Genomic DNA, 18,962 nt, shown 5'->3' with positions numbered 1-18,962 from the left:
TTTTTCTGTTACTGACTGCAAATTGAAGTGTGATGGCTTATCTAATACCCTTCGGACCATGTTTAACGAGTGCTTCCCGCTGATTTCTGTTTGTACATCCTCAAGGGATCCTCCTTTCTTTTCACCATTGGTTAAACATCTTTTGAAATTTAGGAACAGGTTGCAAAAGAGATCTAAACCGCTCCCTGTTGGCCTTGAGGAATCAACCATCTTATTAGGGAAAATCAATGACAAGCTGTCAAGCAGGATTCTCGTATGTCCGGTAGGGGTTCGCATGCTTGGTGGTCCACTGTCAATACCATTACTGGAAGAGACACTCAGCTTCAGTTGATCAGCTCAGTTATTCATCCAGACATCATTAATAAATGTTTTTGTAGCATAAGCTCTGATCCTGAATATATAGCCCCTGCACCAATTGATATTCCTGATGATGCAAGAATACCTACAATACCTCTTCACATTGTCACACACTTTCTTTCTAAGCTTAAGAGGACTGCTTGCGGCCCAGATGAGCTCCCATACTGGCTTTTTAGAGAATTTGCCCATAATCTTGCCCCTGTTGTCACCAACGTGTTTAACAGCTTGCTGTGACAGCATAAAGTACCATACTCTTGGAAGATGGCAGACATCACGCCTATACCAAAGGAGTCTCCATTGACTTGCTGTACCCAGCTTCGGCCAATTTCTTTAACTGCTATTATCATGAGACTTTTGAATGATTGGTCTATAGGTTTGAACTTTTCAGTATTTGCAATGATTATATTGATTTAGATCAGTTTGCCTATTGGGGTGGCCATAACTCTACAATGGCATTGATTAAATGTCAACACATGGTTAAAGGGGCTTGATGGTAATGCCGATTTTGTCAGAATTTTTTCCTTTGACTTTAGTAAGGCCTTTGACTCTCTATCACACAATTCCCTCTGTAGTAAATTAAAGCAAGTTAACATTATTCCATTTATTATTAATTGGCTTAATAGTTTTTAAATCATAGAAAGCAGAGAGTTGTTGTCGATGGTCACAGTACTGAATATGTTTCTATAAATAGGGGTGTTCCTCAAGGTACAGTCCTGTGGCCGGTCTTATTTTCTATTTTTATTAACGATATCAAAGCTGTTAACAATAATAAGAATCTTCTGGTTAAATTTGCTGATGATATAACTATTAGTTTACCAATCGATGCTAATGTAGGCTTAGATGAATCCGAAACGGAAGTCCTATCCTTTATTGAATGGTCCGAGAAGAACTGCATGAAAGTCAACTTGACGAAAACATGGGAACTTCTTTTACGAGGAAAGACTTCCAAGACGCCTCCTGAACCACTCAAGATCATAGGGAGGAAAGAAAAACTAAAACTATTGGGTGTTACCTTTGAGCAAGTGCCAGTTAATTGGGACACTCGCATTGATTATCAACTTAGTAAGGCTAGCAGTAGGTCGTATATTTTAAGAATATGTAAATATTATGGCTACTCTATTGAGAATTTGGACTTACTTTTTCAAAGTTTGATTCTTTCAGTTTTTACATATGCTCTTGAGGTCTGGGGGTACACTTTTTATAGTAAATATTTAAGTAGAATTGATAAGCTCTTTGCCAGGTGTTATAAGCTGGGTTACTGCTTAAAGCAGCACAGTATCTTGGATATCGGTCATAATAGAGATGAGAAATTATGGCAAAGGATCTCTTCCACCAACACTGCGTTGAGCGATCTCTTACCTCCCCAGAGAACACAGCAGTTGAGAACTAGGTCACATAATTATATTTTACCTAAAGTTCAGACAAGCCGTTTTAAATCAGTTTTTATTAATAGATGTCTTTTCATTTGTAATTAATACTTTTTCCTTTTCCTTATTCATTCTATTCATGTTAGTTGTTGTACGTCTGTTTGCACAATAATTCTTAATAAAGACTATTATTATTATTATTATCATTATTTACTATTGAGCTTTCCACCACTATCACTAGCATCATACAGCATTCTTCTCGAAATTTATTGCAGTAAGGGTTGAATTATCAGAAAAGATGTAAAAACAGCTCCTTTATCTGTTGGAGTTTTCCTCTTCCCTTAAATAAATAAATGAATAAATATGTAAATTGAAACTCCCCCTTAGGGGCTTTTCAGCCACAGTGTAAACTAACTAAGTGCTTAAAAATCCCCACTGGCAGGAGGCAGACCAGGGGGCTATTTACAGAGTGCAGCCGAGGATTTGAACTAAGGGCAACTGAGAACAAATCCAGTGAGTGGCAGGGTGGAGGACTTGAACCTGGGACACCTGATTACAAGTCCAGCACCCTAACCACTTGGCCATGCCTCCTCCAACCACTCAGTCGTGCCTACCTGCCTCCTTCAACCACTCAGTCATGCCTCCCTTCCTCCTCTCCCTCCCGTCTTCTCTTAGGAAGCAACTGGACTATGCAGATGATTTTGTATATATATATAAAATGTATAAAACTATAATATAATAAAGGTGGTAATTTAGACCTTTATTGTATTATGTTACCTCAATAATTCTATATTGTATATAAGCCGCTCGCAATGATTGTAAACTGCTTTTTAGTTTTTAACTTTTAACCTGAGGAAGGCTGAACAGCCGAAACATCGTCAATTAAACTAGTTCAGAACAGTCAAGGGTTGGTCTCTTCATGCGTCGACCTTGCTGTACACTTAACGATATATATGTATATATTGGAGTGCTCGGTTGTTCTCTTTGGCATCCCATGGTTTGAATAAAAGAAAGGAATTTCATTCGAAAAATAGAATTTGCTATAATTAATTTTCCATCTTATGTTAGGCTCTACTAATTGGTCGTTCAAAGGCCCTTTTCTTGGATTTTGTCAGCCCTTTAGGTGTGGATTGGACTCAGAGGCCCTGCCAAGGGATCTTATTATGATTAGTATCATTTAAGGGCCCCTCCAGGGATTTTGTTGCTAATTTGCCCTTTTGGGCTCCAAAGGCCTTGTTTTGGGATTTTGTTACGGTTTACAGTTGTAGTTAAAAGTGGGCCTTCCCTTTTTTAATGCTCACCACATTGCTTCTTTGCAATTGATTACACCACTCATATTAACATATTTAGTATTCTTACCTCTTAGTTTTTAGGGTTTGTTTCTTGTATTTTGTCCATTGTTTTCTTTGTAATTAGGTTTTTTGTTATCTTTTCATTAGCACCAGTTCATTAGTCGTTATCTGTAATTACGTAATCATTAGCACTTCGATCCTATTTAATACTCTTTTTTTATTTCAAAAGTTGTAAATAACTGAAGGTCTTTGACCAAAACGTTTTTTAAAATTTTACGTCAGTTGTCCATCCTCGCAATTTTTTAATATCTCTCTCTCTCTCTCTCTCTCTCTCTCTCTCTCTCTCTCTCTCTCTCTCTCTCTCTCTCTCTCTCTCTCTCTCTCTCTCTCTCTCTCTATATATATATATATATATATATATATATATATATATATAGATATATTTCTTTAATTTAAGTATGCAATATTTTTCAATTAACAGGAGTTCAGTCATTATTACAGAGGAGGATTTGAACCTAAAATGACAAAAAGAGAAGCTGGCTTGGTACTGGGAGTGAGGTACAGATGGAGTTCAGTCTGATTTACATTAACTTTGATGTTATTCATTATGAGATCATACATGATGAATTGGGTGGCTGTTAATGTAATACACAAATGATATGGTACATCATCAATACTGGGAAAGTAAATTATGATTGTTTTTCCCTGGTAATCTTGTTTTCAGTAGAAATAATCAATTTGAACTTGTGAGACAGAATAATACAAGTACAACAAAGTTAAATTATATTTCAGTAATATTTTTGCCTATCTAGGAAATCTAAGTACTTATAACCCCATTTTTACAGTCCTTCAGCAAGCAAGGCCAAAGTTAGAGAGGCACATAGAAGAATAATGCTGATAAATCACCCTGACAGAGGTATGTAGAAAAATGATAAATCACTGAGATGAAATCAACCAAAAACGCAAACATTTCTATGTAGAATTTGAGTGAAGATGGGATTTGATCATGATGTCATAGTTTGATATATATTAAACTTGATTTTCAATGTGGCATCACAGGAAACTGAAAATGCAAGAAAGTTTGCTAACTACTATTTTTGCAAACCTCTTTGTAAAAGTTAATTGAAGTGGACTCTTTGATTAAATACCTAAGTTGTCTTGCAGGAGGCTCCCCGTATCTTGCTGCAAAAATAAATGAAGCAAAAGATCTTCTTGATGGAAATGGCAAGTAATAGCTATACTTCATATGAAGGAATTGACATGTGTCAAGCAAAGGTGGAAAAGATGAGCAAGGGCAGTGCTACAAGAAATCTTCAATCAAGACTTAATGGAATATTCCAAATGACAGACTGTAGGAGATAACAGACAAAAACAAATATAAATCTGCAGAACTTTAGCTTTGTCAAGCATTCCTGGTGGGTCAAACTTGAAATGAGCTCCAACAACAGAATTAAAACTTGTGGACAAGAATCCCACAGAGTGCCAACGGTATTGTTTCAGCAAGAACATAACTTTCCGGACATCTTTTCTGTTGTCCAGCAAATATAGTATTGCAACAATATTGCTAGTTATTAATAATTTTTTTTTAGGTAATTTAGAATTTTACTTAGGAGTAATGAAACAGAGACAAGAGAGCACTATGCATAATTACTTCTTTGCAAACTAAACACTATATTGTAAATGAAGGATTTATTCATGTATCACATGTACTGGTCATATTTTGTCAACACTTCTTTGCAATTTTATTATTTCCTTATTAAATACACAGAATGTAAAATAATTTTATATGTAAAGTATTATGTTTATTTCCAGCCTTGTTCAAACTTAAATAGTTGTTATAATGATAAATTGAACCATGTTCCCTCTGGTTTATAGAAATAAATAGTCGCTGATAGCTAATGATGAATGCCACCAATTTGTAAATAATTTCAAAGAGTATAAAATTCTAGTGCCTGCCACTTTGGATTTATAATAAGCAAAATGAGGGAGGCATTGTATTTGAACTGAAGAATTCAGATCAAAACCACCAGCTAAAGCACTGAGATTTATTTCATTATTAACTTTCTTTTTGTTTTCAACTGCCATGGCCTTTTTTTTTTTTGTTGCAATATTTTGGTCTTGATTTTTGTTTGTTAATTTCTGCTTCCTGTATATTTCAAAAACTTAAGGCACCATATTTGTGGCCACTTGTGTTATTTCACCATTCCACATCTAATACCTTTGAACGTTCCCATCACATGCTTACACACCTTCCTGCAATCATGTTAAGACAACCCCAGTTGCAAAAAATTGGCTAGTTAGAACTTAAATTGAAATCTGAGTGTGCAACCCTTTGAGACATGACTCATGCCAGGAACAACTCCCAAGAAGCGTTCCACAGACTTAGGTGAGACGTGTTTGTGAGACTAGTGCAGCAGAAAATCATTCCCGCCTCGGCCACTCTGGTTGTTCTTGTAGTTGACGTTGACTGATCTCTGAATCTCTGACTTCTGAAAGAGAGAGTCAAAAATAGTTACTTCTTAATCTCCTGCCGCACAGGTGTTGCGATGTACTGTAGTTTGAAGAGGACAGCTAACCGCCTCCCGGTTAGCTCAATGGATAGAGCGCTGGACTGTTGTGCGGGAAGTCAAGGGTTCGAGCCCCGGCCAGACCAACACTCAGGGTCTTAAAATAGTTGAGAAGAATTTGCTACCTTTCTATAACATCAAGAAATGGTTAGATATTCTAGTCTTCTCGGATAGGGACGAATAGATGGAGGTCCCATCTCCTGTAGGGTTGGGGTCATCCTCGGAGACCCAGGGGCAGTGGGTCGATTTCAAGTTAGGGCATGAAGAGGCTCTTCATGCCCTAACTTGAAATCGACTCAGCCGCTGGGTCTCCGAGGATGAGTTGGGGTAGGAGACGTTAATTTCCCACACACGAGATTACTGTGTGATGGATGTCCTCCCCTGGGGTGGGATATTGGGCGCATTTAATTTGGAGCCTTGCTCTGTTGTGCAACCCTCACCATACTCTGGTGAAAGTGATTAAATATAAAAAATATAAAAAGAGTGGTTTTTAAAGACTGCAGACATCAGAAGTTCAACAGTGCTGCTCCATTTTTGTCTGAAAGCTCCTTGATCATATAATTCACAATCTTTTGTTTTCCCATCATGCATAATCAATGAATAAAGTCATAGATTTGTCCTGATGAAGAATTATTTTGACATGATGGAATGCTTTGTTGTGCACAGTCAGGTCCAAAGAAACTAACAAAAACTGAAAATGAAGCAACAATTAGTTTTATAAACACTCGTCTTTTACAACTCAGTATGGTGTGGCAGCTCACAGTGTAGCCAAGTTCCTCCTTTAGCCACAAGAAGCCTTTGTTCTAGCTTGAGTTTTGTCAAGGTTTAGGGCCAAACCGTTGTGCATACTTTAGTTTGACTATAGGTGGTTTGCAACCAATCTCTAGAGACAAAGGTAACAATGGTGTACGGAACAAATGCTGGTGGATGAACAAAAGGAGCTAATGAGAAATCTATTGTTTACGTCCATCAACATGGCAGCAATGACGTAACGTGCAAACCACCCATTCACCTGGTGATTCCTCTTCGTAGAGGTGAAGTTTTCTCAGAACGTTTGCTATATTCGCAGCTTCGTTGTTCCTTTCCGCACCAACACATGCATCGTTTTCATTGCAGTACTCCAGCAGTCTACAAAGATTAAAAATATAAACAAATAAAATAAAATCAACTTCCACGCAAACTAGCTGACCGCCGCCTGGTTAGCTCAATTGGGAGAGCGCCGGACTGCTGTGCGGAAGGTCGAGAGTTCAATACCGGCCGGACCAACACTCAGGGTCTTAAAATTAACTGAGAGGAATATGCTTCCTTTCTTTAACATCAAGAAATGGTTAGATATTCTAGTCTTCTCGGATAGGGACGAATAAATGGAGGTCCCGTCTCCTGCAGGGTGTTGGATGTCCTCCCTGGGGTGGGTTGGGTGGGTAGTTACAGGGCCGTTCTGAAAACCACTTCTGTGAGAACGCACCCTGTCTAAAGATTATTATCTATCTATCTCTGACAACTGGGGGTTAACACGAGTGGCGGATGACAAATAGACCACTTTCATAAATGGCTGCTGGATTAATATTCTTTTGTTTAAATTTAAATTAGCCCTCCTGGCCTCGTTCTCCAGTACAAAATTCAAAAGAATACATTACCTCAAGCGAGGCCAGTAGGGCTAACTAAAATTTAAACAAAAGAATATTTATACGGCAGCCATTTATGAAAGTGGTCTATAGACTGCCTCTTTGACTGACCAGCTACAGTCAGTCAAAACGGCCATGACTCTTATTCCGATTTACGAAATGTGAGTAAAATGCGATAGATTTAACGGCCAGCCCCCAGTTGGCTTGTTAGCTCAATTGGTAGAGCGTTGCACCAGTATCGCAGAGGTCAGTGGTTCGAATCCCGTACAAGCCTGATTTTTTTCGGGTCTGATTTTCGCTATTGCATAATTAGCGCTATCTACTGCGAAGGATCGTGCATCATACATAGATTTGAACATATTTTCTTGCTATGCTATACGTAAACTAACGCACTTGCAACTAAGTCAACTAACCTTGTCCAATTTTCATCCATACGAAGCATGTTTGGGTTTCCAATTACAATCAAGAGAGCCTGGGCACGGGTTACGGCGACGTTGAATCGCTAAAAGAGACATTGCACATCAGTACAGTTGAGTTTTGTTTTTGCCTTTTCGTTCGTTTACATGTTTTTTTCTGTGCTCTTTGTACGATATTGAAAACTCAATAATGTAATCGTTATGGTATCTATACCTTCGGGTTGTCTAAGAATCCAAGGTGAAATTCTTTGTCCATGTCAAGGTAATCTTTGTTGGTGCTCCTTACAGTTGACAAGATGATCACTATACGTTCTTGTCCCTGGAATTCTTCCACGCTGCCAACTTTAATTCCTGAACCGAGTCGTCTCTTTTCAATCATCTTCTGAATCTTTTGCACCTAAGTAAGAGAATTTTAGAAAAAACAAAAACAAAAAAAAACTTGTATCATATGCCCTACGCAGAGGAGAAAAGGAAAGTTACATTTTTGTAAACTGAAACTTTCTGTAACACTAGTGTGTTGGTTCAGTTAATTTTAGCAACGGCAAGATTTAAATCATGCTGATACTGTCCAAGTGAGTGCCGAACGTAGGCTACAAATTTACTTTTCAAGTCATGGTAGAGAAAGTTTTCATTGAAATTGTTCTGTCCGACAAGTTTTTAGGTTGTATGAAGCTTGGCTGTCTTTAGAACCACAAGAGGGATATGGCAAATACTAAAAGGTTTCTTCTCACTCCAAAGGGGGATGGTTATGAATAAAATGCGGCCGTTTTTTACCACAGTTGACCTACTTGTTTCTTGTACGGCGAAATGATTCCAACCATCTTAGGTTTAAGGTGCTTGCGCTTGTCATCCAAAAGTTTCTTCAGGTACAATTCCACAGTTTCCACTTCAGTCACGTTAAAGAACGAAGGACTGTTCTCTTCTCGTTCGTCTTTGCCATACACCGCGTGGAAGATCATCGGAAATTTCTTATTTGGTAGCTCCTCCCAGTCAAGCATAATATCCCTGTGGTAAATTTCAAATTTTGACCCTTTTTATTCAAAACACCTTCATCAATAGTCCTTTTTACAGTTGTGGGCTTGGTGGCCAAGCCTTTGAACAGGAGTGAGGCTAAGGGTGACCCTGTTGTGATAGAGACCTGTATCTAGTTAGCACGATAACAGAGAAATTTGCATTTGAAAAGCAGCAACGTCTCTATCATAACAAGGTCACCCTTAGCCTCACTTCTGATCAAAGGCTTGGCCACCAAGCCCACAACTGTAAAAAGGACTATTATGAGGTGCTAAGTCAGTTGGTGGGCCTGTTCACTCTACCGGCCACTCCGTCAGCCTGTCTGCTTATCAATCCTACCGTCAGCTGCTCTGTTAGTCTAATAGTCGGTCTGCTGAATTGGTCCAGATATCAGTCGGTCGGTCTGTCTATCTGCACGTGTCCGTCTGTCTGTCAGTCAGCCTGATCATGTACAGGAGAGATTAAAATTGAGCAAGGGAGTGTATAGTGGTTGAGTCGCCTTTGGTGGCTGGGCAATAAATAGAAAACATAAATGGAGTAACATTCACTATACATATCCTAAAGAAGGTAGTGGAGTTCGCAGGAGTGTAGTGTTTATTTCTTTATTTATCTCACCCAATCTCCCCAGCACATTCTTTCAATTCATTGTCGTAAAACAGTTGTTTGGGAATCTCGATGATGTCTCTGTGGGAGCGGTAGTTGTTGACAAGTTTTGTCAACAGATTGGGATTGTAACCTTTGTCTGGTTCTCGCCGGTACGTGTTGCATGACATCATCAAACGCTCCAAAAGGGAAATGCCTGAAAATGAAAGAGGTAGATTTTATTGTAACCAGGTGTTAACTCCCGAGATCCGATTGTTAATTCTCCTCTCTAGCTACTACACATTTCCTTGTAAATTGGTTACGAGAATTTGGTGTTCAATCAAGGGAACAACTTCTACCTGATAAATTTGAGTATTCTCACTACCTGTTAACTAGATATTGTATGGATATTATGGGGAGAAGTTACATGTTAATCACTTCTGGGAGTTAAAGAGTTAATGTAATATGTTTTTTCAGCAAAATAAGCATTATAACTTACGAACTGATTTTCCTGTTCCAAGATATAATACTGTTAAGTATGGCAAGCACAGTATCAGATATTTAGGCCCACACATATGGGGCAAGATAAGCCAGGAACTACGCAGTAAGACCAGTCTTCAAGCATTCAGGAGAGGGGTGCGTGCTCTCAATGTGCTTGGCTTGCTGGATAGCACGTGTGGCTGCTGTGCATGCTCATCTTAAAGAGGTGGGTATGCATAGTGGCTTTTGCTGTGTGGCTGCCTGGTGTATTGGGAGTGTGCTCCCCTACCCTCTATTAAACTTGTCTTATTTAAATTTTATAGACTTCTAACATTCTAAATTCTGTATATACATTCTATTGCTGCTTATATGATTGTCTGTAACAATTTTATATATTGATGCTTTTTAGAATATTAATAATATTTTGAGAATATATCCTTAATATTTTTACGTATACTCTATTTAATCTTATATTATACTCATGTTATTCATTTATAGTGTCCACAATTAGCTTTTAGCTAAATACCTTGACACTTCAATAAAGTTTATGTATGTATGTATGTATGTAAGGCACAAAAACACTCAGTTAATTACTTGCTACTCGAAAAAGTCACGGTGCTCAGCTTACTTCTGAAAATAACCGTGGATTGGGTTGTATCTGTGTACCATATAACGATGATTCATTGAGTTTTCATCTAATATAATTAGGCACGGTTGCCTAGCCCTAGTTTTCAATGAAGATTTACATGAAGCTCTCAAATCTTCTCCGCAGCTCAGTTGATGGTGCGCCTGACCCCGACATCGACGGGTCTGAGTTGAGCTCTGTGTATTACCTACCGAGGCCATATTCCTGTGTTTTTTTGCACCTAAGGATTGGTCCTAACTGCTTAGGATCTCCTGCAAGCACCAGCTGACCTCCTATGGGGTTAGCAGGGTCCAGAAGGTCCGCCAAAGGGATTATACACTCGGGTTCTGTTGCATGCCCCGCCTCGTCTATGAAAATGTGCGTAAAATGACGGCGGGGAAATGATGCAGACACCAATCTGAAAGTACATAAAGGAAAATGATTACTCCCTGCGGCATACGTAACAATCTCTTCCAGTTTTGCTTGCTTTAACTACCAAATGATGGAAATATTGTTATCTTTCCCCATTCCAAAGAAACAATACCGGCGCTTTGCAAAAATAAAATCACTAGCTGGAGTCGCACAAGACGTCAGTGTAGGAAACTTTCTTTTTTCTCATCTTCCAGTGAGTTGTTGCTAGGCACTCTGGTCTCTTAAGATCATGTAGCTTACCTTCCTGCAGTTACCAGAGTAGTAACAATTATGCGATAGTTCCTCGTCAATTCCTCCTTGGAGGGATAATGCACTTCACGTGTCACACGGTCAAAATTCATCACTTGTGCGTGAGGATCCTGATGCTCCTGAAAATTACCATGGCTCATATGAAATTAAGTGAGGTTGAGTGCAGTTGAACCTCTGCCAAAACGTGGATCACCGGCTAGGGAAATCACAACCTCGTTCCCAAGGTTCTCTCTCTTTCTCCCTCGAGAAAGTGAGGAAGAGAAAAGACCTGGGAACGAGGTTAAGGAGGTTCCTCCGAAATTAATAAATGAGGGTGTGGTGACGTCACTTTAAATAAATGCTCGCACCTATTAAAATTCATCTCGGGTCGACATTGAGCATTTGTAATTACGCTACTCTTTGCATTGGTCGCATCATGTCTTGAAGGACGTTTTTTAAGGTTTTGTTCAAAATGGAGATTCTAAACTGGATAGCTACTCATTAGCCATTTTGGTTATCTTTGCCTTTTTGTTGTTGTTTTTTGTTTTTTGTCCATTTTTAATTTCACGTAATTATGAGGGAAAGTTTTCAGGACTTTGGAATGGTTACTAGGATTGATTTCCCTACCTTGAGACGCAGTGACACGGAGTCCCAGGTTCTTGATGCAGCATACATCCTAAATAACTTGCCTTTGTCAACATGATCCAACAAACGCTCTGCCAGCAAGTCAGCGGCACTGTTTTCAGGCGCACACACAAGAATGACACTCGAGTTAATCTGTTTGTGTATCTGAACATGATGATTAAGAATGAAAAGAGGTCACTGCTAGTTTCAAATCAGGAAACCTTGGTAACGTAAACCGAATAAGAAAAGAGTGTCTAAATGGAGTTCACAGTTTTAGCCATTTTTCATGTTGTATACCAAATCAGTTTTTGAAAAAAGAAAAGAGATATAGAGAGTAAGAGGCAAGCCTAACAAGCAACATCCTGATCTGTACCTGTTTGATAGCTTCCACCAAAGTAACGGTTTTCCCAGTTCCAGGAGGTCCAAACACAAGGTAAGGAGCAGGGCGAGACGATCCCGACAAAATCTTCTGCACTGCCTGCTTTTGTTCATCATTTAAGTTTCGATCGTAAAAGGATCTAAAATAAAATTGGATAGCACGCTTAAATTGACAAGATAGGATACCAAGCTCAACAACCTTTTGTCAAGGACCGAACAAGTCAGAAAGAAACCAAACAAAAAAAAGTTGGTCATCATCAATTCTTAGTAACTCAAGGGTTGACAACGCGTTGCATTCAAACAGCCTAGAATGGAAATATGCGTTATCAGGGCTCGACACTAACGGTAGCCAACTAGCCACAGACTAGTAGAAATTCAGTTTTTTGCAAGTGGTTTTCACCAGCCACTTTGGCTAGCAAATAAACTGAAATTTTTTGTGACATCTAAGCTGTAACTAGCCACTTGGCTAGTGAGCTGAAAAGCTAGTGTCGAGCCCTGGTTATTAAGTTAAACCATGCGTGAGGTCAAGATGGTTGGATATTGGCAGAGTTCTTTCTTTTCGATTCAGTCCATATTAACGCAAAAAAAAGGACGAGGTTAATATCCAACCATCTTGAACAAGCAAGCTTGGTCAATAGAGGATCGCTTTAATAAGAATCAAAAGTGACTTAATTATTTCGAGGGTCGAGAAAGAAAGCTAACTGTGTTTGTAGCTTATTAAACCCCAAGAATGTCGTTTAAGTTTTCTTTGTTTTGCCTCTCTTCTGCCGCTGTTTGCGACTTCGTTACCGACATTGTTCAAAAGTTAGGAACTTTGTAAGTACGCTCCAAGCACTTTTTCCTCGCGTAAGCTCAAAGTGGACAATCTCAAACGGGCAAGATGGGCCCATCTTGCCCACTCGGGTAGCCAATCAGAACACAGGATTCGCTTCATCTTGCCCACGGGCGCTGCGAGCGATGTAATAAGTCTCAATACTGCATACCGATCGTCCACTTGGTTAACAATCACGCCTCTATGTAGAATTTCTTGCTGTGGAAAAAGAACTTCTCGCATGTCCTTCTTGCATTCTGACGCAATCCGTTCACAGGCGCGATGTTCCATCTGCACCGTAAGTCTATTAAATGTGAACTGGATGTCGAACTTTTTCCCTTTGATAAACGGTATCCTGAGGGGCAAAAACACCGAGTAGTGATCGGTTGAATACACACTCGTTTACTATAGAATAAGCGTCAGATAGATATTCTTGTACGTTCAACAAAGAAGGACGTTCCCCTATAAAGGAATGGCAATTTACCAAGTTGAAATAATACGGCACGTCTTTTTAAAATAATCTCAATTTGCCAAACCACGCCACAAGTTGATTTCCACTCCTACATAGATTTTAAATACAGTTTGCATTTGTCTACGTGTAGTACTGCATATTGAAGCCATTAAGACCCAGGGTGTTTTGGAGCAAGGAGGAGTCGCGTTTTTCCTCCTGACGAGGGTCAGACTTTTCGATGAAAATACCTTTTTTTCCTTTTTTTTTTTTTATTTCTATCGGTTTGTTGGTGCTTACGAGCGAACAACTTTTTGTGCTTGGCAAGTACAACAAGTCATCGCTCCTTCATCTTCACAATTTGAAAGAAAGAAATTTACACTGCTTAATTTATTAGTTACGTACTTTGACCTGTCAAATCCGAGTATTAGATCCTGCAGCTTAACTTTATGGACAATTCCTTCGTAACGATGATGACGCAAACCATGTTCGTATGCATATATTCTATCACCACGCAATACCGATGGACGATTTTCGGCAAGGCCTGGTACCTAGTGTCAAAAACGTCGAAGAACAATTAACGACAAGCCTCGCCTTTGCGTGGAAAAACATCCGTTTAAAGCCCTACAAATCTTATACAGTGAACACAGGTATTATGAAGTACACGTTAAGAAGATAGTTTTCGGGCAAATTTTGTTTCGACTTAGATATTATCACACTTCTCCAAAGCAGCAGCGTTAAGACTGGTAGCGACTGAAACTCATTCGCGTAAGAGTATTTTTGCTTAGCGTGAAATTTCCTCTGGTAACTGTGTGGCAAGTGAAGCTACGGAATGGGAAAGGTTCCAGTGCAACGATTCTCGTTCAAACCACCGTAGGTGTAAATCTGGAGTAAAGAAATGCATACGACATGTGACCTGCAGTGCAACAGTATTTTTGGCGAACGCTCAGTACTTTTTCGCGAAGAGTATTGTCGCCATCTTGAATAATTAAAGCAGAGGAAGTTATTGGGGAGAGAAAAAATTCTATCGAGGAGTGGTCGATTGGTGAGAAGAGAGGAGGAAGAGAAGAATAAGGAAGAAAAATTCGCATGTCTCTACCCTTGACCCACCCACTCCAACCCTAAATTATACATGGCGCCTCTGTGAACGATCAAGAGCCAAAAACGCTATCAAGACGCCTACACCACAAGCTAGATATCATGAACGACGCTTTCACAATAGACAAACTCACCCACTTTATATAGGTAACATGATTTCGAGTACAATGTGCTGTTCATAAGCACGAGTAGATTTTTCAAAGACAACAATTGCAGTCTGAAAAATTTACAAGCGCTTATTTACATCAAATTAGGTAAGAAATCGCTTTACTACTTTTCAATAACTTACATGAAAAAAGCATCACAGATAGTCAAGACAGACGAAATTTTGACAGTGCAATCGTGTAACATAAAAAATGCACTAGTTTTCAGCCAATCAGAAGCGCGTAATTTTTTCATGTAAATTATTTCCATTGTAACAGATTTGACGCGAAGCAACGGCTGACAACATGAAAGCAGGGGAGTGGGGAAGGAGAGGAAGCCTTAACAGACGCAATCAGATATTAATATAAGAACGCTGTGTGGTAGATTAGAAATAGTAAGAAATGTGAACATCCGATAGAAATGCGACGGAGACTTAGCAACGCTTGATAGTGTAACCATCCCAAACGGCCCACTGATATTCACTATTAGAACTTAATTAAGACTCACCTCCAGTTTCAGCAACCCTCTGTCATCTCTGTCTTGTTCAAGCTCTACCTCTTTCATGTCGTAGTGCCTGATGTCTTTTCGCATTTGAATTTCTTCTAATTGGAGAAGAAGCCGAAACTTTTCCTTGTAGGTGTCAAATGTTAGCGGTTTTTCTAGCTTTTCCCTAAAGAAAAGGTTTAACTAGCTCTAAGTTCATATATGCAAAATAAATGACTAATAGAATAAAAGAACGGATTAATGATGTATCATGTATGTCCCTCCAACCCAACTACCTGTTACATTGATTGGCTCGCAAGCTTACCCTTCAACTGATTTCAGAGTCACTCTTGGGGAACAGAAATTTTCAAGGTCCACCACGTGTTGAAGTGAGGATAATAATAAATAAAGGACTAGGATATGATGATAAAACCGATTTTACCTGATTCCCTTTCGATCTTGCTGAGCAATGACGGTGGGAGGAATGTCATAACGCTCCAACTTCTCCATGTGAAGGCTATCTCGCTTCAGCCTAAAATACATATATCTTATTAGACGTTTTGTTGTGTAGTATCGCTGAGTATTTTTACGAGTTGTGCCGTATTTTACTCGTTACAAATAACGAGTAAAACTACTCAGCGATACTACACAACAAAACGTATAGTAAGTTATTTATTATCCAACACGCCAAATTGTTATTTCAGTGCGGGGGAATTTCGCGGATATTTATTTACGGGGAGTGCGTGACAGAAGTATGCGAAGCGGAACGGAATTGGCGCGTTGTTGTCACGGTTGCAGTTTCTATCTTCTTCATAAGAAATTTTCTAGTTGTAAAGCTGTTTTTCTTAGTTCGATTCATCTAATAAACTTGGATCTATATTTGCCAGCCATTCTGACTCTTTCTCGTCGGAAATATGATTCAAATTGTCCGCCAGTTTTTTTTTTTTTCGTAACTACAATCCAATTCTTCGCTTGCGCGATGCGAGAAAACCTATTTAACCGGTACTCTACAATAGACGAGTACAAATACCGCGTGATATTTGTACTCGTCTATGGCGCTATTTGAAATCGTCTAAGTGTAGTTGGATAATAAACAGGAATAACCATTTGTTTAGTTTGAGGGCTTTCACTGACGAGAGGTTGAATAAACCTCTAACCCAAGTTAGTACTAATCGGTGAGGTTTCGAGCAAACAAAGGTAGCAAGCCCGCTGACAGCAGCATTCAAAGCTTCCTGAATAGTGTGTTTGACCGATAGAGAACTTTTAACAAGTTTTTAATTATTTGAACATTTTACTTACGGAGGGAGTTTCAGGCCTCGTGTAGTTGTGACGTCAAATGGAACTTTAAATGCTCTTCGAGGGGCTTTATATGGTGCCGTCGGCTTAAGGGCATCATGCAGGTCGCTGACAATCTGCACGGCTAAAAATCTCAAAATGTGGAAGTTCGAACCACTCTTTTCTTCGAGTGTGAACACAACTGGTACATACGAGTACCCATACTCGCGTTGATTCTTGCAACCAATTGTGAAGGAAGTTTCTCCATCTAAAAAACCGAAATAAAGGACTCATTCAGTTATCAGGTAAATCCGCGCTTCCTTATGCAATCCGTTATCTATAACTACTGCTAAAAAAGATCAACTTCCCAGCTAATGATCTCTTCATTAGGGACACGTCATGATCTATCACGGAGGGGTGGGGGGGAGGGGGCTGGAGAATTTTGGTTGTGTTACGACGGCTGATCCTCCCATAAGGCTCTGTACTATGTTCTTATGATCCCCCGTCATTAGTTGTTAATTAGCAGTGAATTTTGTTGTCTCCCTCTCTTTAAACTCTACCGACAACTGATCCCCCCTCCGCTCCCCCTGAAAACTACGTCATCCTCCGAAATCCTCCACCTCCAGGCGATAAATAATATGTGGCGGATCCAGACCTTGAGCTAAAGGGGTGGGGGAGGAGGTGTTCACCTGTCGGCTTTTGTTCCCTCTGTGTTTATTTCTTAACCAAAATAAGTGGGGGGACCCGGGCCCTCGTTCCCTCCCCTAGATCCGCTACTGATAATGACTGGTCCCTTCATGTTGAAGACACTATAATCAGACCCGTGAAAATTTGCAAGAAAAGAGAATACTTCTAATCAAAAGCTAACATTAATACAATTTCACAACCACAATTTTTCTACGATTGCTAACTAGAAGACACAAGGAAGACAATTTTCCTTCCTTCTAAGCCAAATGTGGCTTGTCAGCTTCACACAACGACATGTAAGAGCTCAACCATCGGAAATCACTCGAAGAGAGAACTTAATATAAATCCTTTGAATTTCGAAGACAAGTTTACCATCCTGAAGAATTGTAGAAGCAACCTAACTGTCTAAGTTTTGAAACGTTGTTTGTCAGAGATCTCAGACTCAATCCACTCATTGCCTGAGGTTGTTGTTTCCCTGCAGTCACCTTTATTTGTCACTTTTCATATCAGTAACCCCTAAACTCATAGTCGTTGATCTGTTTCTTAAACACGAATCGACCCACGCTTTTCACTTGACAATGACATCCTGAAGATGTCTAAGCATGTTGTCGCTTATTTTTGCATCAATTATGTATATACGCTTGATAAAATAACAGACCCAACGGCCTAGATTAACTGCCATCCATCCTTGAGAGGATATTTGCAGGTGTCCCGTTTTTAACCCCTTATATGGTACACTGAGTTTCAGCGGCTGCGATGTCAAAGGGTTCTAACGGAACTGCATTCAATAACCAATCAGAGCGTATAAATTAATTCACTCGCTCACGAAAACAAGGGTGTGGAGCGGTTGGAAGGGCCATTATGTTTTTTTTTTTTTTCAATTTAACAATAAGAATAAATAATTAACGATTAACAAATGTTACCTGCATCAACATCTTCCCCGTTTGAACCAATTCTTAATAAGTCTGAGCACTGGAAGAAATTCACCTTCCATAAAAGAGTTATGTCCTTCAATTCAACTTCTTCGGTGCCGGTGTTTTTCACTATCAAAGTGATTTGTTCTCTCTTGTTTCTTTGAACCTTTAATTCAATGACGCCATTTTCGTTCCCTGGTGGTACAGAGGTAACCGTTATTCCCCTTTTATCCTTAACAAGGTCTGGCCTGTTAAGTAAAAACAAAACAAACTCCTTTGTCACTGTTTTGCATTATAAAGCCTACACGCGCAATTGAGTTCGGTTCAGGAAAGATGATCTCAGCAAAAATCAATCATATTTATGAGTATATTTGGCACCATTCAAGGTTTTTTATCGTAGAGTTTACGTTCCAGGATGGGTTTGCATATGGAGGCAAATTAGAGAATTTAGTAACGGATAAATGTCAACTGGTCTAGCAAATTTATATATGGATTTTTTTTATTATGATCCGATCCAGGCTCAGTGAAAAGCTTCTGTTTTAACTCCCTCATTCCATCCGGGAGTGTAAATTAAAGGTTACTTTGGGAATATGAGGATCGTAAACGTTTCTACACTTACTTTTCTACTGATTGTCGAATCGTCCGCAAGACACTCTGCTGATGGTGACTACCCGATTCCAAATGCTTTCTTAGGAGAGCATCAGTATGAAAATCCATCTTGCACGTCGTGCAGCGAAGGTTTCTCTCCATGTCATCTCTCTCTTCCTCTTCAGAGGTCGATTCGTCAGAATCGAGAATTCGAAGTGCTGCAGCCTCCCCGTCGCCAAAAACAACGCGACCACGGATTACCTGACACAGATTTAGGCGATTCTTGAGTGTGGAAAGTACTCTCGAGAAACAAACACTCGACCCATTGCACGAAGGGCGAAATTGTAACTCATATTTTTCCTTCAAATCTGACTTAGCCATTTCGTGCTTTAAGTCATTTTCCTCAAGGAACTGAATAAAGGATTTCGCTATACTTTTCACCGGCGCTTGCCTTCTTCTCCTTCTTCGTTGCATCCTAGTTGAAATGCAACCACTGCAACAAAGAAATATACCAAGAAAACGTGGGCTAA

The 18,962-nt window shown here is 39.5% G+C and overlaps 2 protein-coding genes across 5 annotated transcripts in view; one reads left to right on the top strand and one right to left on the bottom strand.

Moving 5' to 3' along the window:
* Positions 1–18,962, top strand: part of LOC111340561 (mitochondrial import inner membrane translocase subunit TIM14) — a 43,411-nt gene that overhangs the window by 3,922 nt on the left and 20,527 nt on the right. Inside the window, exons 4-6 of one of the 3 annotated variants that reach the window (XM_022947418.2) lie at positions 3,498–3,574; positions 3,862–3,932; positions 4,181–4,918. The exons of 1 other annotated variant lie outside the window; for it this stretch is intronic. In XM_022947418.2, coding sequence (XP_022803153.1) covers positions 3,498–3,574; positions 3,862–3,932; positions 4,181–4,248 — 216 coding nt within the window. In that variant the 3' untranslated portion in view covers positions 4,249–4,918. Of the gene's footprint in view, positions 1–3,497; positions 3,575–3,861; positions 3,933–4,180; positions 4,919–18,962 lie in introns of those variants that run through there. One more of the 3 variants, XM_088757317.1, reaches the window with a different exon arrangement.
* Positions 5,065–18,921, bottom strand: LOC111340558 (RNA helicase MOV-10). 2 transcript variants are annotated; one of them, XM_088757307.1, is made up of 17 exons: positions 18,464–18,921; positions 17,854–18,092; positions 16,268–16,511; positions 15,411–15,500; positions 14,993–15,155; positions 13,649–13,794; positions 12,968–13,150; positions 11,980–12,124; positions 11,610–11,771; positions 10,995–11,122; positions 10,535–10,740; positions 9,251–9,434; positions 8,413–8,629; positions 7,839–8,021; positions 7,622–7,710; positions 6,596–6,711; positions 5,065–5,505 (listed from the first exon to the last, which is right to left on the bottom strand). In XM_088757307.1, the coding sequence occupies exons 1-17, from the start codon at positions 18,904–18,906 to the stop codon at positions 5,438–5,440; spliced, it is 3,006 nt and encodes a 1,001-aa protein (XP_088613433.1). In that variant the 5' UTR covers positions 18,907–18,921; the 3' UTR covers positions 5,065–5,437. The 2 variants fall into 2 exon arrangements, with proteins under 2 accessions (XP_088613433.1, XP_088613434.1); XM_088757308.1 differs by having other exon boundaries at positions 5,065–5,502.

This window comes from Stylophora pistillata, chromosome 4 (assembly GCF_964205215.1).
Source record: "Stylophora pistillata chromosome 4, jaStyPist1.2, whole genome shotgun sequence".
Lineage (NCBI taxonomy): Eukaryota > Metazoa > Cnidaria > Anthozoa > Scleractinia > Pocilloporidae > Stylophora > Stylophora pistillata.
This window is presented reverse-complemented; position numbering and strand designations above follow the sequence as displayed.

Coding starts and splice junctions, on each gene's coding strand:
- LOC111340558 (XM_088757307.1), bottom strand. CDS start 18,906: ATGCAACGAAGAAGGAGAAGAAGGCAAGCGCCGGTGAAAAGTATAGCG. Junction 8,022..8,412: donor TTTCGCCGTACAAGAAACAA/GTAGGTCAACTG, acceptor TCTCTTACTTAG/GTGCAAAAGATTCAGAAGAT. Junction 7,711..7,838: donor GATTCTTAGACAACCCGAAG/GTATAGATACCA, acceptor TGTCTCTTTTAG/CGATTCAACGTCGCCGTAAC.